Genomic DNA, 27,468 nt, shown 5'->3' with positions numbered 1-27,468 from the left:
GGACGGAAGTCGAATGCCGTGAGCGCCCTGAGAGGCTTCGCCTAAATGGAGCGGTAGCTCTTCCGATCCCCAAGCGCAACGTGGCGCCTAAACCCCCACCCTCGGACGGAAGCCGGGGACCGCGGGTACCTGCGATCTTCTGAAAGTCTTTGAGACCCGTCTTTTCTTGGCACGATGACACCTGCTTGGAGGGGGGGGGTCCTGGATTTGCACACCTCTGCCGAAAGTCCTCCGCAGACACGGAAATGGTAGTTGTATTCACCCGCCTTCACCAGCATGTCTTTCTCGGCCAGGGGCTTCAGGTCGTACACGTAGTTGTAGCGGGGATCTTTCACGGCACAGTTGTCACCTGAGAGCCCACAAGGAGGGTTGAGAAAGAAACATGCGTGGACTTACCCTCCTTGAAGCCGCAGCCGGCCATTTGGGCCCCTGGGGAAAGTTCATGAACTTCACCTCCCTTTTAAGTGTGGAGGGGTGGGAGAGGAGGGAGTATGGGGGTACGGAGAACTGCTACGCGTTTCAAAGAACCTCCGAAAGACAATTTGGAGCCGAGCAAATGCTCGGCCCATCTTGCTCAACGTATGCAAGGCAAAAGTTGGGCAGCTGTGACCTGAAGCCCACTGCAATTGTGTCAGTACTGTCCAGAAAATAGCTCGTGTGGGCAGGGGACTTGTCTATTATCCTACTGAACTCTCCCAAGGGCTTAGTAGAGTGTACTTAGAATTGTATTCTATTTATTTATATTAACACCCGTTCACTTGTTTTGATGTGTAGATATCTACAATTCTATTTCTTTATATTGACGCTACTGATGCCTGTTTACTGGTTTTGATGCCTGTCTCCCCGCTTCTAGACTGTAAGCCCCTCTCTTTAATGCTGAACTGTACTTTCCAAGCGCTTAGTAAAGTGTTCTGCACACAGTAAGAGCTCAATAAATACAACTGAATGATGCAGTGTTCTGCACGTAGAAAGCGCTCAATAAATACGATTGGATGAATGCAGTGCTCTGCAAACAGTAAGCGCTCAACTACGAGTGACTGAATGATTATCCATTCCCCACAGAGAGTGACACTTTCTAATGGTTATCCACACTCGATGTGAAAGTTACTTTCAGAGTTACCATTAATCAATGCTATTTACTGCATGCATAGCACTGTACTAAGCGCTTGGGAGAGTACAGTATGACAGAGTTGGTAGGTACATTCCCTGCCCACAAGGAGCTTACAGTCTAGAGGAGTAGCCAGACATTTAAGTAAATTACGAATAGGGGAAGCGGCAGAGTATACCGTTATGTAGAGAGGTGTTGGGGTGAATATCAAAACTGTAAACTCGTTGTGGGCAGGGAATGTATCTAAAAACTCTCCCACGTGTTTAGTACAGTGCTCAGCACACAGTAAGCGCTCAATGAATACACCGATTAAGGGGTACAGAGCCTACTGCTCAGACAACGCAGAGGGGAAGGCAGGCAGGGGAAATGACTTAGATGTGATTTTTTGTGGGGCTCGGAAATAGGGGAGAGTGGTGCTGTCAGTTGTGTAGGGGGAGAGGGTATCTATTAAATATGACTGAATGAATAATTCATCAAAGTGGGGTCAGGGCATTTAGGGAGAGAGCAAGCAGGAAGGCCTTGGTGAGTGGAAAGTGAGTTTCAGATAGATTCCCTACTGAAGTTTTTCAGGCCCCTATGGAAACTCCCCATCTTCTCAGGGACCTGAATTGTGTGAGGATGGAAGGCTGTACGCAAGAAGCCAAAATAATGGCTTCGTGCTCCTCACATGGGAAACAGAGGAGGGGGAGTTCCCTCCAGCTTCGAAGGTGTAGTTACCCGGCCTCCTCAAGTCAGTCAATCAATCGTTTTTATGAGCACTTACTACTGTGTGCAGGGGGTGTGTCTGTTGCATTGTACTCTCCCAGGCACTTAGCACAATGCTCTGCGAACAGTAAGTTCTCAATAAATACGGCTGAATAAATGAATAAAATATAACAATGTAAGAGACACTTTTGCTGCCCACAATGAGCCCACATAAGGCTGCCTGTGACCGCCCCGAACCTGGGTCTCCCCCAAAAGAGCCCCGAGTCCTCACCTTCTGCTCGGCGAACAGGACATGCTTCTTCCGTCCTCCAGATGAATACAAATTCACAGTCATCTTGCCTTTGAAAAACGGGGGACCCCTAGGAAACAAGACAAATGGCTGATTTCCCCTTCCCTAAGGTTTCAGTTTTCTGTAAAGGTCTGGGTTCTTTCTGGATTGTGAAAGAAAGTTAAATAGCGAGAGAGCTACAATTAACGGCCTCAGAAGGCATAAAAGTGAAACTAACTCAAAGTACGCGGCATGGCCCAGCAGAGAGAGCACGGGCCTGGGGATCAGAGAACCTGGATTCTAATCCGGGCTATGCCGCTTGTCTGCTGTGTGACTTGGGCAAATCACTTAACATCTCTGTGCCTCAGGTACCACATCTGTAAAATGGAGATTCAGGTTGAGCCCTATGTGAAAGAGCAACCGCGTCCAACCCAATTGCCTTGTATCTACGCCAGCGTTTAGAAATAACAATAATAATAATAATGGTATTTATTCAGCACTTACTATGTGCAAAGCACTGTTCTAAGTGCTGGGGAGGTTACCAGGAGATCAGGTTGTCCCACGGGGGGCTCACAGTCTTAATCCCCATTTTACAGATGAGGGAATTGAGGCACAGAGCAGTTAAGTGACTTGCCCAAAGTCACACAGCTGACAACAGGCAGAGCCGGGATTATAATAATAATAATTATTATAATGATGGCATTTATTAAGCAATTACTACGTGCAAAGCACTGTTCTAAGCGCCGGGGAGGCTACAAGGTGATCAGTTTGTCCCATGGGGGGCTCACAATCTTAGTCCCCATTCTACAGATGAGGTAACTGAGGCACAGGGAAGTTAAATGACTTGCCCAAAGTCACACAGCTGACAATTCGCAGAGCCAGGATTTGAACCCGTGACCTCTGACTCCAAAGCCCGGGCTCTTTCCGCTTAGCCACGCTGCTTCTCTGACCCCAGACTCCAAAGGCCATGCTCTTTCCACTGAGACACGCTGCTTCTCCTATAGTGCCTGTCATGTAGAAACGGGTTAAATATCACATTGGGGGGAAAAAAAAAGTTAAATCACGTTTATTGAGTGTCTGCTGTGTGCAGGACACTGTGCTAAGTGCTTGGGACAGTACAGTAGACTTAGCAGACTTAGTCCCTGTCCTCAGAGAGCTTCTTATTGGCCTGGGGGAATTAACAATATCACTGAATTTGAAGACCCGTTTTTTAAGGCGGCTTAGTAGTGATAATAATATTTAAGTGCTTAAAATGTGTACAGCACTGTATTAAATACTGGGAATATATGGGTGGAAAGCAGCGTGCCCTGGAGGAAAGATCATGGGCCTGGGAAACAAGAGGACCTGTGTTCTAATTCTGACTTTCCATTGCTTGCTGTGCGACCTCGGGCAAGTCACAACTTCTCTGTTCCTCAGTTCCTCAACTGTAAAATGTGGATTCATTCATTCAATCATACTTATTGAGCGCTTACTGTGTGCAGAGCACTGTACTAAGCGCTTGGGACGTACAAGTTGGAGACAACTTAAATCCTAAGTAGGATTAAATCCCACTCCCTCTTACTTAGACTGTGAGCCCTGTACGCAACATGGACTGTGTCTTATCTGATAAACTTGTATCTACCCCGGCTATTAGAATAGTGAATGATGCAAAGGAAGCACTTAAATACCATTAGAAGAAAAAAAAGTTAGACTTGTCCCTCGTGAATGCCTCAATTCATTCATTCATTCATTCAATCGTATTTATTGAGCGCTTACTGTGTGCAGAGCACTGTACTAAGTGCTTGGGAAGTACAAGTTGGAAACTACTTAAATCCTAAGTAGGATTAAATCCTATTCCCTCCTACTTAGACTGTGAGCCCTGCACGTGACGTGGACTTTGTCTAATCTGATAAACTTGTATCTACCCCGGCTCTTAGAATAGTGAATGATGCAAAGGAAGCACTTAGATACCATTAGAAGAAAAAAAAGTTAGACATGTCCCCTCGTCCCTCGTGAATGCCTCATTCATTCATTCAATCGTACTTATTGAGCGCTTACTGTGTGCAGAGCACTGTACTAAGCGCTTGGGAAGTACAAGTCGGCAACATATAGAGACGGTCCCTACCAAGCAACGGGTTCACAGTCTGCTCCGGAAGCGTGGGAAGACGATTGCCTTGGGTGGGAAAATAAAAAATAAAAGCTTTTTTGGCGGGGGAGTATTTTCCCAGTGAATAGAACGGGCAAATTCAGCAAGTCCCTGATGGATTATGACTGCATTAGCCGTTTGTAAATTAAACCCTGATCCCGACACTAGACAGCAGGCTCACTGAGGACAGGGGATGTTTCTGCTAGTTCGGTCGTATCGCACGCTCCCAAACGCTTAGTACATCGCTCTACACATCGTGCGCACCTCATAAATACGATCGGCCGAATGACGCTTACCGGGGTCTGATCGCACTCGAAGATAATTCTGGTGGAGAAGCGCTGATCCCCCCTGCACACGTCCCCGTTCAGGTACACGACGCTCAGGGACCCGTCGGCGGCAGCCTGAGGACTTATTTGGACCACTCCCAGATTCTGGGCTCGGTCCCCCACTTTCAGACAAGATCCTACTGCACCGCCTGGAAAAAAAGCAGGGGAGTCTATTTACGGGGTGTTTCGGGTGTCGCTGTTTAGGCTTCGTATTCAATGGAGCAGTGGGGTGGGCTTGGATTTTAAGGAGGCTGAAGGAAGTTTACCGTGACAGCCTGGGATATACGGCAGGGGATTGCAAACGTTCAAGTAGAAAGTTCTCCTTCTGGCATCAGCGGAGGTGTCCAGAGCAATCCAAGGATCCGTCGTTTTGCTCAAGCCACTTAAATCATATTCGTTCCCGGAAAGATCTGAGAAAATGAATAGAGGACGTAATTATGGGGGCATTAGGTCTCCAGACAAGTTTAGAGTAAGTTGGATTCTAAAATGAAGGGGACCCAGAAAATGCCACTTGGGAGGAAGAGGGTGTTTCCTAGCTTTTGATATCCATATCTGAACCCTCGCCTCCTACCAATAAAAAGCACGAGGCAGGTGAAAATGATGGGTTGCGGCTCCCAAAGACAGCAGGGTTACAGTGAACGCGTGGCTTGGTTTCTAAACACAGAATTTAGAATACAATCCAATTAAAACCTAGGAATCCTCAAGCTCTATGGAAATTTTAGGCAAAAGAGTCCATAACTTCTCCCAAGTCCTAAACAACAGTTCACAGTAAACAGGTTTTTGACATTTAATCTGACTTTGACACTACTTTCGTTGCCGTTAAAATAACCGCACAGAAGCACAGACAAACCAGACACTCCCCCTTCAATTTCCCAAGCAAGCTTACCAACGACTTGGCAGTCTACTGGGGAAGGCACACAGGCTAAGGCGGTTTCAAATTCAAAGAAGGTATCGTGGATCCCTAAAGCTGAATTAATTTCCTGACGCAGGAATTTGGGGGTTCCAGGATACAGATCGTCGTTGCAGGTGAAACGTATCTCGAATGTGTCGGAAGCACCTGCCAATCAATGAATCAAGACTGACTGAGAAACAGAAGAGTGCACAAGTGCTGAAAATATTCTTAGTGCTCTAGGCCAAGGCATAACTTCATCCCCTTCCCCGCTGACCTCCTTGATACATGTACCATTCAGAAAGCCTCAATTAGGTATTTTGCCAGCTTTATCAAAATAAAAAGGAGATAACTGGGCAGGGAGACGGATTTTTGGCATGAGCAGTAGATAAGGCTAAAAAATCATCCTGGCTTCTATCATTTAAACAAACACATTGTTTTTGAGCTCACCTTTTGTGTCTAAAAGCGGTCCTTTGTAGGTCAGGGTTATATGACCCTCTGTGGATAACTGCAAACTTCTACTGGGACCAACTAATCTATCTGGCTTCAGGTCTTTCAGATCTTTCGACTGTGTGCTTGCTTCGCAGCCTGAAAATTGTTTCCCATCTACAGTTCCACAAGCGGACAGTGTTCCACAGATGTTAAACTGGAAAAAAAAAAAAACCCACAAAAGTAGGGTGAAACATATGAGCTACCAATAGCAAAAGCTGACAACCTAGATGACAAAAATCTTGCCCTTCAAAACTAGAGGACTCCTTTGTTCACAGCCATTCTAAAAGAGTTTATTTACCGAAAACATTTTTCACCACTGAATGTTGACGAGTCAACTAAGCCACCTGAAAACACCTTTCCATTTCAGAAAAAGGAAGATGTTTTTGTAGAGCATGACAAACTTCAAACACCTCCCTTCCCTCTAGACTGTAAGCTCATTATGGTCAGGGAATGTGTCTGCTAATTCTGCTGTATTGTACTCTCCTGAATGTTTAGTTCGGTGCCCTGTACATAGCAGTGCTCAGTCAATAACATTGATTGATTGATTGATGCTGCTTTAGGAAGAAAATTCTTGTACTCCTAGACAATAACCTCCTTGTGGAAAGGGAATATATTGTATTCTAAGTGCTTACAACAGTGCTTTCCATACAGTAAGCGCTCAATAAGCACCAGGATGAGCAGCTAACCTATTTCCTCTCCCTTTTCTACCCATTCCATAAAGAAACCTCTTCCCTGTATATCTAGTCAAGTTCTCCGACCTCCTGCCAAGTCAAGGCAGGGAAGAAGTGGCTTTTAAAGACAGCCTGTTCTCCTCTATATTTTTTTTATGGTACTTGTTAAGAACTTACAAAGTGTCAAGTACTGATCTAAGACATGGTGTCGATACAACTTAATCGAGCAAATACAGCCCCTGTCCCACATGGGGCTCACGGTCTAAAGACGAAAAACTGACATCGAAAACTGAAATTACACCTCATCACAGTCTTACCCCAAAAGTCTTTCCATTGCCAATAACCATATATCCTTTGGGATCAGCCAACAAGTCAAGATTAAACAAAAATCCACTGTTCGGGTCTCTCACAGCGCAGGCCTACAAAAAGAAAGGTTCATATTTGATGAGACAGTCAAAGAAACAGTATTATATTATTCTCTTTAATATCATTTTATTTATACATAATGCTACCAAAAACACATCCAGTTGTCCTAGTATATTCTTGACAGATCTCCTGTTAAGGAAAACTCCTTCAGAGTCAACTTTTTAGGGAAATGCCGTTTCAGGGAGAAAAATATCCGCATATTTTGTAGTGTCTGCTTGAAGGCTTTAGTTCCTCTTTGAAATCACTGTGGGATGAATATCCCCATCCTACAGATGGAGAACGGATGAGGTTAGCGGCAGAGGAGGAGAGTGTGCGGGCTGGGCTGGAGAAGGAGGGAAGGTAGGTGAGGTAGGAGGGGGCGAGGTGATGGAGAGCCTTGAAGCCGAGTGAGAAGTTTTTTGCTTGATGCGTAGGTTGACAGGCAGCCACTGGAGATTTTTGAGGAGAGTCCTGGGGTGGTTTTGCCCTGAAACCCCACCACCCTCTACACTGGATGCCCCCACAGCCAGCTAGTTGCCCCCCAGGGCAGACACTGCGGTAGCCCTTGCAGGGGGCAGCTCTTCCCCGGACCACGGCTGCTTCACTTTTTGGGCACAGAACACGTCCGTCGAGTCTGTTATATCGTACCCTTCCAAGCGCCGAGCGCAGTGCTCGGCACAAAGTAAGCGCTGAACAAAGACCACTGATCGATCGAACCAAGAAGAGCCGGACACGGCTCGAGAGTCATAAGTCAGTGACATCTATTCTAAGCCGTGTCACCTCCAACGGCCTTCAGGACCAAGAGCCAGGTAGAAAAAAGACGATGGTTAAGTCCACCAAGTCTCTGGGGGAAGATGAGAGGGGGTCTCTCTGCCCCTACACTATTAGGGGACAAATTGCCAATGCAGGCAACAGTAGAGACCCAGGATATCAATCAGCCAGCTCATATGCATGGACCGATACAGTAGAACTGGCTGGGAGGAGCCGGAGGAAGATAATGCCACAGAGTAAACAGGGCTTCTTTTAAGACGGAGGAAGACACACTCACTTGAATTTCATCTTTGCTTGTGGCAACTGGACAGGCAGCTTCAGTATCCCACACGAAGGAGACCACACACTCTTGATTGAGAACAAACACCGGGTGGCTATTCTGAGAAAGCAAGTTTAAGCAGTGAGCAATGGGACTTCAAACGACGGTAGTGTGGCCTAGTGGAAGGAACACGGGCCTGGGAGTAAGAAGACCTGGGTTCGGCTCCGTCACTTACCTGCTTTTTGACCTTGGACAAGTAGCATAACGTCTCTGTGCCTCGGTTCCCTCGTCTGCGAGATGGGGGTTCAATACCTGTTCTCACTCCTACTTGGACCGTGGGATCTGATGATCTTGCATCTACCCCAGTACTTAGTACAGTATTGGCAATAATTAGCACTTAAATAATACCATTATAATTATCATCATCATCAACGACCATTTCAAGGTGACGGGAGACAAAACCAAAGGAGACCAGGCTGTTAATGGGAGTTCAGGGAGATAGAGGGACCTTAGATTAGAGGTTAAACAAAGCATTAGGTTCTGGAGTTAGTTTTTGTCTCTTTTTATGGCATTTCTTAAGTGCTTGAACAGCTACAAATTTAACAGGTTGGACAGTCCCTGCCTACACCGGGTACGTAGCCGGAGAGAAGGAGGATTTAATCCCCATTTTACAGATGAGATAACTGACGCACAGAGAACACAAGTAATTTGCCCAAGGTCACCAAGCAAGCAATTTGAAGAGCCAACATCAAAACCCAGGCCGGCTAACTTCAGACCCGTGCCCTTTCCACTGGGTCACACTGTTAAACAAACTGAAATGCTCTTTTGTTTGAAACAGCAAAGTAGTAATGGCCCCCAGCCACAACATCATGGTTTGGGGGATTCGTGGGCAACCCGGAACACTGCAGTGGCCGTAATAATAATAATAGTAAAAATAATAATAATAATAATGGCATTTATTAAGCACTTACTACGTGGCAAAGCACTGCTCTAAGCGCTGGGGAGGTTACAAGGTGATCAGGTTGTCCCACGGGGGGCTCACAGTCTTAATCCCCATTTTCCAGATGAGATTACTGAGGCCCAGAGAAGTGAAGTGACTTGCCCAAAGTCACACAGCTGACAAGTGGCCTTAAAATTGTCTCCCACACAGTAAGCGCTCGGAGAAGCAACGTGCTCCAGTGAAAAGAGCATGGGTCCGGGAGTTAGAGGACCTGGGTTCTAATCCCGGCTCCCCCATTTCTCCGCTGTATGACCTTGGGCAAGTCACTTCACTTCTCTGCCTCAGTTTCCTCATCTGTACAACGGTGATTACGACTATAAACGCAGTGTGGGACAGCGACTGTATCCCCCTCAATGATCTTCTATCTACCCCAGCACTTAGTACAGTGCCTGGCATGTAACTGGTGCTTAATAAATATCACAATTCATTATTATTAATACCACTGATTAATATATGTAGTACAAGTCCACAATTTATTTTAATGTCTAAACTGTACGCAGGGGAGACTCTGTTGTACTGCACTCTCCCAAGTGCTTAGGTCAGTGCTCTGCACGCAGCAAGTGCTCAATAAATGCCACTGCTTGATTAATCAATCAATCAACCGTTTGACTGCCTGCTCTAAACTTGTGGAAAGCCTAGAATGAGCAGCTCGATTCCCAGGCCTGCCCACGTAGGGTCTCAGATTCTGGCCTAGAAGAGCCGATTATTACTCTCAAGAGCCAGGCCCAAGTAAATCAACAAAAGACCACTAAAGCATTCCTAACACCCTCGCCCGCCCCTCACGCCCTGCTTCGGTGCTCTTCCCGACTTTTAGCAACGTGATGGACCCCCTCCCATCTCGGTCAAGAGCCACCTGAGGGTCCGGCTACTGCTCCAGCAAAACTATGATATAATTTACGCCCCCAACCACGAGAAACCCAGAACGGCTTCTTACCAGGCTCCCCCGGGAACAGACGAGATGGATTCTTGTCGTGTAAGTGGAGGCACGGCCACTGGCATCAGTACAGGCGGTACCGTTGCCATACTCCAGAAGGAGGGTGCCGGTGCTCTCGATTGTCGGGCCTTGCTTTGCCACCCCTAGGTTACTGATCGAAACTACTTCGGTGGCCACATCCTTGGAACAAAGAAAAAAATTTAAAAAAAAAATCCATCAGTTTGTGTAGTCAGCCCCTCCAAAAATGAAACCAAGGAAAAACACACCTTCACCCCCACCACCACCTACGATTAAGATTCTTCTTCCCAGATTTCCAAAGAGGGGGAGGAGGGGTCACCTAGGAATAACATCCTACTTGAGACACCCCTGCTGCTGTGTTACTTGAGCCACAGGTAGTAAAAGCAGAGAGTTGGTGGAAAGCGTTGGAGTTGGATGTGAACGGCCTTTGCTCGCTGAGGAAGGACACGGAAAGCCAACGGAAATTTGGGGAGAGTGAAGAAATGGGTGTTGAGCAACCCTGCATGAAGGTGCTTGTGGAAGGAGTGTGTAATGGATACAAGTATATATATAGATATATAGATATAGATATATAGATAGATAGATAGATATAGAGAGAGATGGATAGATAGATAGATAAATAGATAGATAGATAGATAGATAAAATATGTCTCTGTGGCGGGGGCACTTGAGTGTTGGGAGTTGATGTTGACAGTGTGAAAGTTGCGATTTTTAATCGAGGTGCGCAGTGTGGCAGATATCTCTAACAAGTCTCTGAGAAGAGAAGCGGCATGGCTCAGTGGAAAGAGCCCGGGCTCTGGAGTCAGAGGTCGTGGGTTCAAATTCCGGCCCCTCCACTTGTCAGCTGTGTGACTTTGGGCAAGTCACTTCACTTCTCTGGGCCTCAGGTCCCTCATCTGTAAAAGGGGGATTAAGATTGTGAGCCCCCCGTGGGACAACCTGAACACCTTGTAACCTCCCCAGCGCTTAGAACAGTGCTTTGCATATAGTAAGCGCTTAATAAATGCCATCATCATCATCATAGGAGAGGGGAGGGGAGTTAAAGGTAAGGAGATTGTGAGGATCCAGATGCTTTTTTCTAGTACAGCAGCAACTTAGGTGGAGAGGAGCCCACTGCTGGGTAGGGACCATCTCTATATGTTGCCAACTTGTACTTCCTAAGCGCTTAGTACGGTGCTCTGCACACAGTAAGCGCTCAATAAATACGACTGAATGAATGAGAGGAATGGGCAGATCCAGAATATGTAGGTTTTTTGTTTTTTCCGGTATTTGTTAAGCAATTAACTCAGGCACTGTACTAACTGCTGGGAGAGACAGAAGCTAATCAAATTGGACATACTACCTGTCCCACGTGGGGCTCACAATGTGAATCCACCCTTTACAGATGAGGGAGCTGAGGCCCAGAGAAGTGAAATGACTTGCCCAAGATCACAGAGCAGGCGAGTGGCAGAGCTGGGATTAGAACTCGGGGTGCTTCTGATTCCTAAAATCTGGGTTCTATCCGCTAGGCCACACTGAACGGCCAGCAGGGCAGAGAAGCAGCGTGGCTCAGTGGAAAGAGCCCGGGCTTGGGAGTCAGAGGTCATGGGTTCTAATCCCGCTCCCCCACGTCTGCTGTGTGACCTTGGGCAAGTCACTTAACTTCTCTAAGCCTCAGTTACCTCACCAGCAAAACGGGGATTAAGACTGTGAGCCCCACGTGGGACAACCTGGTATCCTCCCCAGCGCTTAGAACAGTGCTTTGCACATAGTAAGCGCTTAACAAATGCCATCATCATTAGTATTATTATTATTATTATTGAACGTTGAGGGTTGAAAGGCAGAAATGGGTCTAGGATGACAACAAGGCTATGGACTTCTGGAACTGAAAGGATAGTGCTGCCATGGACAGGCAGGAAAGTTAAGCTTGGGAGGGAAGATGAGTAGTTCGGTTTCAGGCAGGTTAGGTTTGAGGCGCCAGCAGGACATCCGGGCAGCGTGGCTCAGTGGAAAGAGCCCGGGCTTTGGAGTCAGAGGTCCTGGGTTCAAATCCCGGCTCTGCCAATAGCCAGCTGTGTGACTTTGGGCAAGTCACTTCACTTCTCTGGGCCTCAGTTCCCTCATCTGTAAAATGGAGATTAAGATTGTGAGCCCCCCGTGGGACAACCTGATCACCTTGTAACCTCCCCAGTGCTTAGAACAGCACTTTGCACATAGTAAGCGCTTAATAAATGCTATCATTATTATTATTATTATTATTATTATCCGAGCGGAAGTGTCCTGAAGGCAATAAGAGATCCGCGTGTCTCTGGCACAGAGTTTGATTCATTCATCCAATCGTATTTATTGAGCGCTTACTGTGTGCAGAACACCATGCTAAGAGCTTCACAGCTCCCATTTCATCATTGGTCTGACCTGTTTGCCTAACATTATTTTTTTTAAGGTATTTTTTCAGTGCTTGCTACATACCCAGCACTGTTTTAGGTGCTGGGGTAGGTAATCTAATCAGGTTGGACACAGTCCCCCCCACACACATGGGGCTCACAGGCTCAATCCCCACTTTATAGGTGAGGGAACTGAGGCACCGAAGTGAAATGACTTGCTCAAGGTTACACAGCAGATGAGTGGCAGGTGCGGGATTCGAACCCAGATCCTTCTGACTCCCACGCTCTAACCATTAGGCAGCTTCTCTGATGAGTTTAGTAGACGGCTAGCATTCGAAAATGAGCTGGGAATTGAAGAGAGGAAATAGGACGAGAAAGACAACTCACGTGATCTTTGGTGTACGTCATCTGACAGGCCGAGGCGTTGCGGTCACAGCCCGGGACGGGATTCAAAGGCCGACAAACGTTTATGTAGTACTTTTTCCACCTACTAGGTTCCTCCGGTTTGTCCAGCGCATACCAGTTACTTCCGCCGCTGGCTTCAGACTTTGATAAGCTGAATTTACAAGAGGACATATGTGACCTTAATAGTTCATGACCCTTCGGGGGCAAACCAAACCCGAAAAGAGAGCCCTCGCTGGATACCCAGGGACGAGAAAATTGAACTTGCGTGATCCCAGGTTACATAGCCACTGCACAAGAAACCTTCCGCTAATGCAACAAACAGCTAACCTGGAGATGTTTTAAGGGTTCTGATAGAAAGTATTTTTTTACTGGTCTTTGTTAAGCACATACTATGTGGCAGACACTGTACTAAGCACTAGGGTAGATACAAACTAATCAGATTGGACACGGTAAAGATTGGATAGATTGAACATCTCCACTGTACAGATGAGGCAACCACGGGACAGACAAGTTACATGACTTCTCTAAGTTCACCCAACCAATTTCAAACTCTACCCTTTCCCAATTGATCGGATCGCTCTCACGTACTCAATGAGCACTTACTGTGGCGAAGTGACGTGACTTCTCTAAGTTCACAAAACCAATTTCAAACTCTACCCTTTCCCAATCGATCAGATCGCTCTCAAGTACTCAGTGAGCACTTACCGTGGCGAAGTGACGTGACTTCTCTAAGTTCACCCACCAATTTCAAACTCTACCCTTTCCCAATCAATCGGATCGCTCTCAAGTACTCAATGAGCACTTACCGTGGCGAAGTGACATGACTTCTCTAAGTTCACACAACCAATTTCAAACTCTACCCTTTCCCAATCGATCGGATCGCTCTCAGGTACTCAGTGAGCACTTACCGTGGCGAAGTGACGTGACTTCTCTAAGTTCACACAGCCAATTTCAAACTCTACCCTTTCCCCATCGATCGGATCGCTCTCAAGTACTCAGTGAGCACTTACTGTGGCGGAGCACTATATTAAGCGCTTGGAGAAGCACGATAAAAGTTAGTAGACATAATCCCTTACCTGAAGGACCTCACAATCTAGTGGGGAAGACAGGTGTTAAAGGAAATTACAGGAAAGGGGAAGCAGTGGAGTAAGAAGATATGTACGTACAAGCTGCAGAGGGATGTGTGTTCCCAATTTTAAAAGCTATTAGACCTGAAAATTTGCATTCTAGTTAGCCACTAACTATGGCAGGGATGATGTCTGAAGATCGAGTCAAAATGGCAGGAAAATATCACAATCAAACCCTCAGGTGCATATCACTATTTCCCCAGTGCCCTCTCCGCCATCTTCTCTCCTTCCCCTTTCCAGTCTAGTAGAAATCACATTTATTGAGTGGCCGCTTGGTAGGGTACACCGTACTGTACTGGGCGTTTGGGAGAACGAATAACGAAGCAACACGGCCTGTGTCCACAAAAGGCTCACACTTTAACCGGAGAGACAAACGGACAAATATTTCTAACCGGAGTGGTTCTCGACACCGTAACCTCGTCGTGGGCAGGGAAAGCGCCTACCAACTCTGTCGTACCGGACTCTCCCAAGCTCTGGGCCCGGTGGGCGTCCCATGAGTATGATTGATTAGCACACGGTGGGCATCCTTCCCCCTCCCAACACTACTGTCGTGACGATCCTTCTAGACTGTGAGCCCACTGTTGGGTCCCTACTGTCTCTTTATGTTGCCAACTTGTACTTCCCAAGCGCTTAGTACAGTGCTCCGCACAAAGTAAGCGCTCAATAAATACGATTGATTGATCCAGAAGGGCATCGTGGATAGTTTTCTTCCTCACCTTGAAAGATCATATTGCTCCAAGGTGCTTGGGTTAGTCACCATACATTCCACCGGCTCCTCGGGGCAGGCGTAACTGGTGAACCACCGGAAATTGTAGGTGGAGTTATCTTCTTCCTAGACGGTCAAATGGAGAAGGGGAAAGTAATAATAATGATGGCGATTATGGTATTTATTGAGCGCTTAGTATGTGCCACGCATTGTACTGAGTGCTGGGGTGGACACAAGCAAATCAGGTTGGACATGGTCCCTGTCCCACGTGGGGCTCACGGTCTCCATCCCCACTTTAAAGATGAGGGAACTGGGGCCCAGAGAAGGGAAGCGGCTTGCCCGAGGTCACACAGCAGACAAGTGGTGGACGCAGGATTAGAATCCATGATCTTCTGACTCTCGGGCCTGGGCTATAGCCGCTGCGACATGCTGCCTCTCTAATATGTTTTGTCTTGTTCTCTGTCTCCCCCTTCTAGACTTTGAGCCCACTGTTGGGTAGGGACCGTCTCTATGTGTTGCCAACTTGGACTTCCCAAGCGCTTAGTACAGTGCTCTGCACACAGTAAGTGCTCACTAAATACGATTGATTGATGGATTCATAATTTATTTTATTCAGAATGAGTGTGCCCGTAATTTCATTATTATACTCATAATTTACCTTATCTGGAATTTAGCATAGCCATAATTTATTCTATCCACAATTTACAAAATCTGGACATTGGCATAGCCGTAATTTATTATATCCGTAATGAATTTATATTAATACTTGTCTCCCCTTCTAGACCACTGCCGTGGGCCGGGAGGGTGTCTCCCGACATGGCAGTGCTGTCCTCTCCCAATTCATTCATTCATTCAATCCTATTTATTGAGCGCTTCCTGTGTGCAGAGCACTGTACTAAGCGCTTGGGAAGTCCAAGCTGGCAACATAAGCACTCAGTAGAGTGCTCAATAAATACCACTGCTCGACCATTCCTCCGTTCATTAGCAACAGGGTCCAGAAAGGCTCTTACAGTGAGGAGAGTCAGGTGTTGGATTCATTATCCATGCAGGGGGGGAACAAGGACTGCAGAAGATCTCACTCTTCTTGCCAAGCTTCCTTGGGAACCACTGGGAATTCCTCCTGGAGGAATTCCCGCTCCGACCCAATAAGGCATTTATGATGACGTGGTGGGAGCAGGCCAAGGAGGCTTTCTTTACATACCGTGGCACTCCACCCCATCGCTCTCCTCACCTTCAAAACCTTACTGAAGGCACATCTCCCCTGAGGCTTTCCCCCAACTATACCCTCATTTCCTCTTCTCCCACTCCCTTCTGCATCACCCTGGCTCTTCCATTTGCCACTCTTTATTCACCCCTACATCACAGGTCGCTTATAAACAACTGCGTAATTTATCTTCCATTTGCCACTCTTTATTCACCCCTACATCACAGGTCGCTTATACACAACTGCGTAATTTATCATCTTCCATTTGCCACTCTTTATTCACCCCTACATCACAGGTCGCTTATATACAACTGCGTAATTTATCTTCCATTCGCCACTCTTTATTCACCCCCACATCACAGGTCGCTTATATACAACTGCGGAATTTATCTTCCATTTGCCACTCTTTATTCACCCCAACATCACAGGTCGCTTATATACAACTGCGTAATTTATCTTCCATTCGCCACTCTTTATTCACCCCTACATCACAGGTCGCTTATATACAACTGCGGAATTTATCTTCCATTCGCCACTCTTTATTCACCCCTACATCACAGGTCGCTTATATACAACTGCGTAATTTATCTTCCATTTGCCACTCTTTATTCACCCCTACATCACAGGTCGCTTATATACAACTGCGTAATTTATCTTCCATTTGCCACTCTTTATTCACCCCTACATCACAGGTCGCTTATATACAACTGCGTAATTTATCTTCCATTTGCCACTCTTTATTCACCCCTACATCACAGGTCGCTTATATACAACTGCGTAATTTATCTTCCGTTTGCCAATCGTTATTCACCCCTACATCACAGGTCGCTTATATACAACTGCGTAATTTATCTTCCATTCCCCCAGCGCTTAGAACAGTGCTTCGCACATAGTAAGCACTTAACAAATGCCTTCATTATTATTATTATTATTATTATGCGTCTGCTAATTTTGTCGCACATGCCCAAGCGCCGAGTATAGTGACCTGCACATAGTAGGTGCTCAATAAGTACCACTGATTGAGTGATTCTAACATGCTCCTCACCTTACAGTGCTGGACACTAATTCAAACTGAACAGTCTTGAAAGGGAAAATAGGCTAGCGCAAGACAGCAATCTGGCTATAAAGATCTACTGCTTAATAAGTGGGGGAACACGACTGTTTCATAAACATTTAGGATAAAGAATAAAAGGCAGTGTGTTTCAGTGTCGGAGAATATTTGCCTCTAAAGAACTTTGTGGTTTGTGCATTAACAATAATCATTTTTGTTAAGGGCCTACTATGTGCCAAGCACTGGAGTATATACAAAATGATCAGTCTCACAAGGGGCTCACAGTCTAAGTAGAAGGGAAAACCGGTACTGAATCCCCGTTCTGGAGGCGAGGAAACTAAGTCACAGAGAAGTGAAGTCACTTGCCCAAGGCCACACGCAGCAGACAACTGACGGAAGGGGGCTTGGAACCCGGGAAACCGACAGAGCCGGGATTAGAACCCAGGCCCTCTGCTTCTAATATTAATGTCACAGAGGGGAACTCTTGCGACAGTTCAGAAGACCCGCAATGTTACGATAACAGGATGTTTCTTTTCACCCAAACCGTTCCTTCAGATACTTCCCTTCAACTTTGCGTGGGGGTGCAAACGGGTAGTGCCGCTTACCTGGTATTCGGGGCGGCCAGCGCCGGCATCTCGATCGCACAGGAAAGTAATGAGCGTGGCCCGCGGGGTGTGTTGGTCGTTATTATACGGCGTCCCATCCTTGTAGCTCAACTGAATCATCCCATTATAATAGGAGAGTTTGGAGCTGCTGGCTCCGAGACTCCAGGCTTTCTTGGAACTGAAAGGGAAGTGCACATTGATTAAGACACCGAAGGCTCCCACCCCAGCGTCCTACCACAATATGAAGATGTTTTTTTACAAAGTTCAACTCTCAAGATGAACGTTTTCTTTCATTCATTCAGTCAGTCATATTTACTGAGTCCTTATTGTGTGCAGAGCCCTGTACTACTACTATTCATTCAATCGCATTTATTGAGCGCTTACTGGGTGCAGAGCACCGTACTCAGCGCTTGGGAAGTACAAGTTGGCAACATACAGACGGTCCCTACCCAACAGTGGGCTCACAGTCTAAAAGATTACTACTACTAATAATAATAATAATGATGGCATTTGTTAAGCGCTTACTATGTGCAAAGCACTGTTCTAAGCCCTAGGGAGGTTACAAGGTGATCAGGTTGTCCCACGGGGGGCTCACAGTCTAAATCCCCATTTTCCAGATGAGGTCACTGAGGCCCAGAGAAGTTAAGTCACTTGCCCAATGTCACACAGCCGACAGTTGGCGGAGCCGGGATTTGAACCCATGACCTCTGACTCCAAAGCCCGGGCTCTTTCCGTTGAGCCACGCTGCTTCTCTGCTTCTACTACTATCATCATCATCAATCGTATTTATTGAGCGCTTACTGTGTGCAGAGCACTGTACTAAGCGCTTGGGAAGCACAAATTGGCAACATATAGAGACAGTATTATTATTACTACTAATAATAATAATGATGATGGCATTTGTTAAGCGCTTACTATGTGAAAAGCACTGCTCTAAGCACTGGGGGAGATACAAGGTGACCAGGTTGTCCCACGTGGGGCTCCCAGTCTTAATCCCCGTTTTACAGATGAGGGTACTGAGGCGCAGAGAAGCTAAGTGACTCGCCCAAAGCCACCCAGCTGACAGTTGGCGGGGGCAGGATTTGAACCCATGACCTCTGGCTCCAAAGCCCGGGCTCTTTCCACTGAGCCACGCTGCTTCTAGATGAGCTTATCTGTGCCTGAGTGAGCCTGCATTACCGTACGCAGCGCTTGGCACATAGGAAGCGCTTAAATACCAAAATCATTATTATTATTAACCTGGGAGCGCGTAAGCTCGTTGCGGGGAGGGAATGCGTCTGGCTCTGCCCCCTTCTCAGTCAGACCACCTCCCTAACGACGAGCTGAGGGATCCAAGCCCACAAGTCCAGGTTCCTCTTCGTCCACATTGTCCTTCCTCTGCCCCGTCTCTCCCAACCCTCCCAGCCCAATCACCCCCGGGGAGCCAGGATGCTTCCAATTCAAAGCCTCCGGTGGAATTCCCTACTTTGGAGAGAGACGGAAATCAACGCATTTGCCTCTACAAGTGGTAATTGGGGGGAAGGAAAAAAAAAAAGGTTAACATTCTCCAGTTCTTGATTTGGAAGCATTTATAATGACGATGATGACGATGGTACTTGTTAAGCGCCATGTGCCAAGCGCTGTTCTAAGCCCTGGGGGAGATACAAGGTTATCAGGCTGTCCCAGGTGGGGCTCACAGTCTCAATCCCCGTTTTACAGATGAGGGAACTGAGGCACAGAGAAGTGAAGTGACTTGCCCAAAGTCACACAGCTGGGATTAGAACCCACGGCCTCCGTCTCCCAAGCCCGGGCTCTTTCGGCTAAGCCACGCTGCTTTATACCATCTTTTCCTAGTCCACCCAGGCAAAGTTACTAGAACGGTATATTAATAAGGATGATGGTATTTGTTAAGCGCTTCCTACGTGCCAGGCACTGTACTAAGCGCTGGTGTGGAGACAAGCAAACAGGGTTAGACACAGTCCCTGTCCCACCTGGGGCTGACAGTCTCAATTGCAATTTTACAGATGAGGTAACTGAGGCACAGAAAAGTGAAGTGCTTTGCCCCAAGGTCACACAGCAGACAAGTGACGGAGCTGGAATTAGAACCCATTCATTCACTCATTCATTCAATTGCATTTATTGAGCGCTTACTGTGTGCAGAGCACTGTACTAAGCACTTCGGAAGTACAAGTTGGCAACATCTAGAGACAGTCCCTACCCAACAGCAGGTGCACAGTCTAGAAGGGGAAGACAGACAACAAAACATATGAACTAAACAGAATAAATATGTACAAGTAAAATAGAGTAATAAATACGTACAAACATATATGACCTTCTGACCCCCGGGCCTGCGCTATATCCCTACCCCAAGCCTAACGTTTAAGCGCTTGCTATTCCCCCCATCCTCAGCCCCCAGCCCTTCGTGTACAAAACCATAATTCACTGTCCTTAACGTCTCCCCAGAGAGACTGGAACCTCATAGTGGGCAGGGAACTACCCTCCCAAGTGCTTAGTTCAGTGCTCTGCACATAGTAAGCACTCAATAAAGACCACTGATTGACTGTTGAAGACTGTATGCCCATGGGGAGCTAGGAACTTATCCACCAACTCTGTTGTACTGGAGTCAGTCAGGTGTATTTATTGAGCGCTTACTGTGTGTACGGCACTGTACTGAGCATTTGGTCGAGTACAAAACAACAGTATCTCTGCCCTCGATGGACTTATACTCTCTCACTCGATTAGTACAGTGCCCTGGGCAGAGTAAGCGCTCAATAAATACAGTCAGTTAATCCATCACGAGTATCTGTTAATATAGAACCACTCGGGAGGCAGAGTCCAAGAAGCAGTCATTCATTCATTCCATTGTATTATTGAGTGTTTACTGTGTGCAGAGCACTGTACTAAGCACCTGGAAGAGCTCGATACAACCCCCAACAGTCACATTCCCTGCCCACAACGAGCTTACGGTCTAGAGGGGAGGAGGGGGACATCAATACAAATAAATACAATTACAGATACACAACCAATGGAGGTCACCTGTTCTACTTGCCTCTTATCTATCTGACACGCTCCAGAGTTCGGTGGGCAGGAGTTTTCAGATACAGGGCCACAGACGTTGATGAGAAACTTGTACTTGTCTGTTTCAGCTAGGTAGCTCCCAGTTTTCTTCGTCAGAAGTGACAAATCAAAAGAAAACCCTAAATGGGAATAAAAACCAAACACACAAAGTGAGTGACATCTTCCCCAGTAAACGTCACAAAAATGTAGACAATTAAGGGGGAATTTGGGGCCTGAATTTCTTCTGAGACACTGTTTTATTAGTTTACGCTGCAGTGTGCCCATCGGGTTCCCAATGTCCCCCAAGAGGCTGGACAATTGCTGTATAAGGCACAATTACTCAATTACTTATGCAGAGTGGTCTAGTGGATAGAGCAAGGGCCTAGGAGTTAGAAGGACCTGGGTTCTAATCCCGGCTCCACTACTTGTGACCGTGAGCAAGTCATTTTCCTTCTCTGGTCCTCCGTTCTCTCATTTGTAAAAAGGGGACTGAGACTGTGAGCCCCATATGGGACACGGTCTGTCTCCAACAAGATTACCGAGTATCTACCCCAGTGTTCAGTACAGCGCCTGGCACATATTAAGTGCTTAACCAATACCACACAGGGCAACTTAAAGAAGGCACCGGTTACAGTTATCCTAGGACACCCTTGGTTATATCTTTTCAATAAGGCAATCAACTATTTATTAACTACCCCAGTCATAAATATTTTTGTGGCTGTCGCCTCCATTACGAGGCATGTACGCTCTTTGGTGACAGGGAACAAATCATTTATTATGTACTTCCCACGCAACTAGTACGGTGTGTCGAGAAGCTACGTGGTAAATTTGAATTTTACTACTAAAAGGCATTGGAGTGAGCGAGGTGCCAGCCACTACTTGTCCAAGGTCACTGGGCGGGCAAGTTTTAAGCTGGGATTCAAAGCCAGGGCCTTCTGACTCCCCTGGTACTCTACCCACTGGCTGGGGGAAAAGTCGGGGTACTACTGTGTGATGGCCAAATGACCAAGCCAGCTTCAGGACACCAGTGACCAGAAACAATCCCTCTCTAAAGCCTCTTCCAGGAACCACCAGGCACTGGAGAGTAGTAATAATAACAATAATTGTGGTACTTGTTGAGCGCTTCGGCCTAAGCCCTGGATATAGGTACAAGATCATCCCAAATGGGGGTAGGAGAGAATAGACGAGGGAACTGAGGCACAGAAAAGTTTAACGACTCGCCCGAAGCCAGCCAGAATTAGAACTCAAGTCCTCTGACTCCCAACACCTTGCAATTTCCACTAGGCCTGCTGCTTCTCGAGATGGTAAGCTCCCACGAGATTGTAAGCTCCTTGGGGGCAGGGATGCTACCAACTCTATTGTACTGTACTCTTCTAAGCGCTTAATACAGTGCCACGCGCCTGATAAACGTTCAATACATAAACCAGGACCGGAGAATTCTCACCAGCTAGTACTGTCCTGATATTACAGTGGACTCACGTATGGTTCAACCTGCTTCCATCTCGATTTAAGGGCGGCTTTCAGGTGCTCAACTCGGACTCCTCCCTGCTTTAAATTCTTTTTTTAATGGTATTTCTTATGCGACTATGTGACAAGCACTGTTCTAAGCTCTGGGGAAGATACAAGTTCATCATCATCATCATCATCAATCGTATTTATTGAGCGCTTACTATGTGCAGAGCACTGTACTAAGCGCTTGGGAAGTACAAATTGGCAACATATAGAGACAGTCCCTACCCAACAGTGGGCTCACAGTCTAAAAAGGGGAGACAGAGAACAAAACCAAACGTACTAACAAAATAAAATAAATAGAACAGATATGTACAAGTAGAATAAATAAATAAATAGAGTAATAAATATGTACAAGCTCCGAGCCGCGGGAGGGAGGCGGACTGGCGTTCCCGCGTTCTCGGCCGGGCCCGTCCACGAACGGGCCTCTGACCGCAGGCGCGGGCAGTAGCGTCGCCATAAAGACACAACGTTAGTCCGAGCCAACGAAGGAAAGCGTCTTTTGAGTCTAGGGCTGCGGCCAGGTGGGGAGACCTACAGGGACTCTATTTCTTCAATTTTAATTTTTTTAAAAAATGGTATTTGTTGAGCGCTATGCGCCAGGCACTGCACTCAGAGCTGGGGGAGCCAAGCTAATCGGGTTGGACGCAATCCACGTGGCGCTCAGAGTCTGAGTCCCCATTTTCCAGAGGAGGGAACTGAGGCTCAGAGACGTTAACCGACGGGCCCCCCCAGGTTACACAGCAGACAAGCGGCGGAGCCGGGATTAGAACTCGGGCCCTCCCAGGCCCGTGCTCTTTCCACAGGGCCATGTCGCTTCTCTGGCCTTAGGGGAAGAACGGGTCTCAAACAGAGTCGAGAGTTGGAGCGGGAGGGACACTGACCCATCATCATCGTCATCAATCGTATTTATTGAGCGCTTACTATGTGCAGAGCACTGTACTAAGCGCTTGGGAAGTACAAGTTGGCAACATATAGAGACAGTCCCTACCCAACAGTGGGCTCACAGTCTAAAAGGGGGAGACAGAGAACAAAACCAAACATACTAACAAAATAAAATAAATAGAATAGATATGTACAAGTAAAATAAATAAATAGAGTAATAAATATGTACAAACATAGAGGCCTGTTCTGAGCGCTCTAAGAGTATAACAGAGGTCGGCACGATCCCTGCTTTCCAAGAATTTATAGCCCAGCAGGGAAAACAGGCACTGAAATCAACTGTCTTCCCTAATCAGGTGGGACACAATCCCAATCCCACGTGGGGCTACCAGTCTAAACAGGACGGAGAACAGGTATTGAATCCCCATTTTACAGCTGAGAAAACTGAGGCACAGAAGCTAAGTGACTTGCCCAAAGTCACGCGGAAGGCAAGTGGTGGAGATTGGATTAGAATTTGGGTCCTCGGGATCCCAGGCCCGTGTTTTATCCACTAGGCCACGCTACTTCCTAATTGTAATTCTAGCAGCCTTAATTATCCAACAGCAGAAGTTATCTTAAATGTGATGAATCTTCTTCAATGCATTGCCCATAAATTCATCACAAATTCAAAAAGGTAAAAGTTGTTTTTGTGTGTGTGTGGTGGGGGGAGGAGGGGATGCTTTGTTTTGGTGTGTTTTTCCTCTCCCCCTCCCCACAACCCCCCCAGCCTTACCTCCTTCCCCTCCCCACACCACCTGTATATATGTATATATGTTTGTATGTATTTATTACTCTATTTATTTATTTTATTTGTACATATTTATTCTATTTATTTTATTTTGTTAATACGTTTTGTTTCGTTGTCTGTCTCCCCCTTCTAGACTGTGAGCCCGCTGGTGGGTAGGGACCGCCTCTATAGGTTGCCAACTTGGACTTCCCAAGCGCTTAGTACAGTGCTCTGCACACAGTAAGCGCTCAATACAACTGAATGAATGAAATATAATTTGTTTAGCACTTAGTATGTGCCCAGCACTGTACTAAGCCCTGGGGTAGACACAAGATAATCAGGTTGGACATAGCCCCTGTCCCACATGGGGCTCCCGATGTAAACAGGGGGTACTAGGATTTAATCCCCATTTTACAGATGAGGTAACTAAGGCACAGGGAAGTTATGTAAATAGGGGGTACTAGGATTTAATCCTCATTTTACAGATGAGGTAACTAAGGCACAGGGAAGTTAAAGTGACCTGCCCAAGGTCACAGAGCAGACAACTGGCAGAGCCACGATGAGAACCCGGGCAAGTCTTCTGACTCCCTGTCCTCTCTCCATTCATTCATTCAATCATATTTGAGACACTGCTTCTTGTCGGGGAGAATGACAGATGCCTAAACATTTGCCCCGAGAAGTTCTCCCAAACCCCCTCTCATCACAAGTTCAACCTTGATACACACCGGCCTGCGAGTCGAAAACTTTGCAGTCGTCTCCTTCGGCTTTGGACAGCACACAAGCGGCAGCCGTGCGCCATTCGAACTCATACAAGCAGTCGTCCCCGGAGCTCATCAAAACCGGAGCGCTCTCTAGGTCACCTGTGGACAGAAAAAAAGGCGAACGATTGGTCACCATCAAAATTCCTTCCGTACTTGTAAATGAAATACCCACTTGGACCTAACACCTCATCATTTCAGTGTCCGAAAAAGGGAAATGACGCAACTATACTCGATTCCATTCACACTGGCCTCGGGTTGAGATCTGAGCTGATTTGGGGGAAATCAAGTCCCCTATCAATTTCTTCCCAATCAACGCTCAGAGGAAAATATTAGTTCTGGAGTGCTAATTCAGGTGCTCAGTACAAACACTGTGAACTATGCTCCACGGTGGAATTAACATTTATAATAATAATAACAATAATAATGGTATTTAGGAAGGGCTTACTACGTGCCCACGCACTGTTCTCCGTGCTGGGGTAGATATAACTGGGTTGGAAACAGTCCCTGTCTCACGTAGGCCACACAGCCCATTTTAAGGATGAGGGAACTGAGGCGAAGGAAGGTTAAGTGACTTGCCCAAGGTCACACACAGCAGAGAAGTGGCGGAGACGGGATTAGAACCCAGGTCCTTCTGACGCCCAGGCCTGGGCTCTAGCCACTAGGCCGTGCTGCTTCTATATTAAAGGGTTTTATGGTTTCTAAAATAGTGTTCATCTCATTTAGCCTCTGGGAGGGGAAAAGGGGAAATAGTCAGAGGAAATATGAACATGCCACCAGATTCTTCTGATTCTGTAACTCAAATTCTTCCGAGACTGCTTCAGGGCCGAAGACTCACTCGAAAAACATTACATACTTGAAGCTTCAACTGTTGAGAAGGCTTAGCCATCTGTAACACCGTAAAGCTTGGCGAGGAAATGAAGCAAATCACTGACACTGAAACAGTGCCTCTCTTAAAGATCAAAATTACCTAAGCAATATTACAAATGCCTAGGAGAGTCATTAAAAGAGGAATCAAAGAAATTTGCTACCTAAGTTGTGAGCCCCTCGTGGGACAGGAACAGGGACGGCATCTGGAATTTGTTAAGCTTTTATTGTGTGTCAAGCACTGTACTAAACGCTGGAGCGGATATAAGGCAAGCCAGTTGAACGTAGTCCCTGTCACATATGGGGCTCACAGTCTAAGTAGGAGAGAGTAGGACTTAATCACCATTTAATAGATGAGGTAACTGAGGCACAGAAGGCAAATGACTTGCCTGAGGCCCCACAGCAGACAAGTGGAAGAGCTGAGAGTAGAAACCAGATCCTCTGACTCCGAGGCCGGGCCTGCACGTCAGGCGAGACTGTTCCCTTAAACTATCTCAGACCTCAGCCCAGTTAGTACCACAACTTCGACTGCAATTTTTTGATGGCATCTGTGAAGCGCTTACTGTGTGTCGGGCACTGTCCTCAGCGCTGGGTTCGATACACGTTCATCGGACCGAATACAATCCCTGTCCTACTTGAAGTTCACAGTCTAAGCAGGCTGTCCCAGCGTAAGGGGGGGCGAGAAGACACAGCGAATGCACATTCCAAGAATGCTGTGGAAGTTTGGCAAAGACCCACTGTATCAAGTCCGACCCTTCTGAAGGGGCAGGTGACAAAATGTGACCAATTTGACATAAAAAAAATGCTCAGAATAATAGGCGACTCAAGGAAGCAAAGTAAAAGAAGGGGCAGATCGCAGAAACTTACCTGTTAGCTAAGATGATTACTAGAGTATCCAGCTGTTCCCAGCCATTCCTAGTGACTGGTGGGCAGGGAATATGTCTGTTTATTGCTCTATTGTACTCTCCCAAGTGCTTAGTACAGTGTTTTACACACAGTCAGCGCTCAAAAAGTACGACAATGAATGAATGGATCAGACTGGCCTCAGCCTGTCAGGCACAGACAACAAGAACCGCTCCCAGGAGAGGCCGTTGCACGTATATATGTTTGTACATATTTATTACTCTATTTATTTTACTTGTACATATTTACTCCGTGTATTTTATTTTGTTAATCTGTTTTGTTTTGTTGTCTGTCTCCCCCTTCTAGACTGTGAGGCCGCTGTTGGGTAGGGACCGTCTCTATATGTTGCCAACTTGTACTTCCCAAGCGCTTAGTACAGTGCTCTGCACACAGTAAGCGCTCAATAAATACGATTGAATGCATGAATGAATGAATCTCTCTCTTACCTGGCTTGCATATCAGTGTTACAATGCTCTGGGTCTTCCTGTTTTGCCCACAGTCATCGCCGTCTACGTACGTCAGTTGGATGTTGTTGCCGCTCTTTGAAGGAGAAGACACAAACTTGCCCAGATTTTTTTTAACATTTTTATCTGAAGGGAGAGAAATAGAAAAAAGTGAACAAAAACAAGGGGGGTCATCTTTCTCGTAGCTAAACAGAGGCAGCAAATGAACAGATTTAGCTCTGTTCCCTGTCCAAGTTAGTCTCAGGGTAATTAATCGATCAATGGTATTTATTTATAATGGCATTTATTAAGCGCTTACTATGTGCAAAGCACTGTTCTAAGCACTGGGGAGGTTACAAGGTGATCAGGTTGTCCCACGGGGGGCTCACAGTCTTCACCCCCATTTTACAGATGAGGAAACTGAGGCACAGAGAAGTCAAGTGCCTTGCCCAAAGTCACACAGCTGACAATTGGTAGAGCCGGGATTTGAACCCATCTGACTCCAAAGCCCGGGCTCTTTTCCACTGAGCCACACTGCTTCTATTTATTGAGTGCTTGCACTGCACTAAGCATTTGGGAGAGTACAACAGTTAACAGACACGGTCCCTGCCCACAACGAGCTTACGGTCTAGAAGGGGAGACGGACATTAATGTAAAGAAATTACGGATAAATACATAAATGCCATGGGGCTGAAGGAGGGGTGAATAAAGGGGGAAAATCCAAGTGCAAGGGGGACAGAGAAGGGAGTGGGAGAAAAGGAAATGAGGGCTTGGTCAAGGAAGGCCTCTTGGAGGAGATGTGCCTTCGTTAAGGCTTTGAAGGTGGGGAGAGTGATGGTCTCGCTGATCTGAGCAGCGGGGTAATAATAATA

The 27,468-nt window shown here is 46.6% G+C and overlaps 1 protein-coding gene across 1 annotated transcript in view; it reads right to left on the bottom strand.

Annotated features, from left to right (window-relative positions):
• Positions 1-27,468, bottom strand: part of IGF2R (insulin like growth factor 2 receptor) — a 140,415-nt gene that overhangs the window by 52,427 nt on the left and 60,520 nt on the right. Inside the window, 16 exon segments of the mRNA XM_038742552.1 lie at positions 130-208; positions 210-349; positions 2,085-2,172; positions 4,503-4,681; positions 4,799-4,942; positions 5,419-5,589; positions 5,872-6,067; positions 6,902-7,003; positions 8,038-8,139; positions 9,954-10,133; positions 12,722-12,890; positions 14,583-14,698; positions 17,433-17,610; positions 20,461-20,608; positions 24,351-24,485; positions 26,600-26,743. Coding sequence (XP_038598480.1) covers positions 130-208; positions 210-349; positions 2,085-2,172; positions 4,503-4,681; positions 4,799-4,942; positions 5,419-5,589; positions 5,872-6,067; positions 6,902-7,003; positions 8,038-8,139; positions 9,954-10,133; positions 12,722-12,890; positions 14,583-14,698; positions 17,433-17,610; positions 20,461-20,608; positions 24,351-24,485; positions 26,600-26,743 — 2,271 coding nt within the window.

Source organism: Tachyglossus aculeatus, chromosome 2, assembly GCF_015852505.1.
Source record: "Tachyglossus aculeatus isolate mTacAcu1 chromosome 2, mTacAcu1.pri, whole genome shotgun sequence".
In the NCBI taxonomy this organism is placed as follows: domain Eukaryota; kingdom Metazoa; phylum Chordata; class Mammalia; order Monotremata; family Tachyglossidae; genus Tachyglossus; species Tachyglossus aculeatus.
This window is presented reverse-complemented; position numbering and strand designations above follow the sequence as displayed.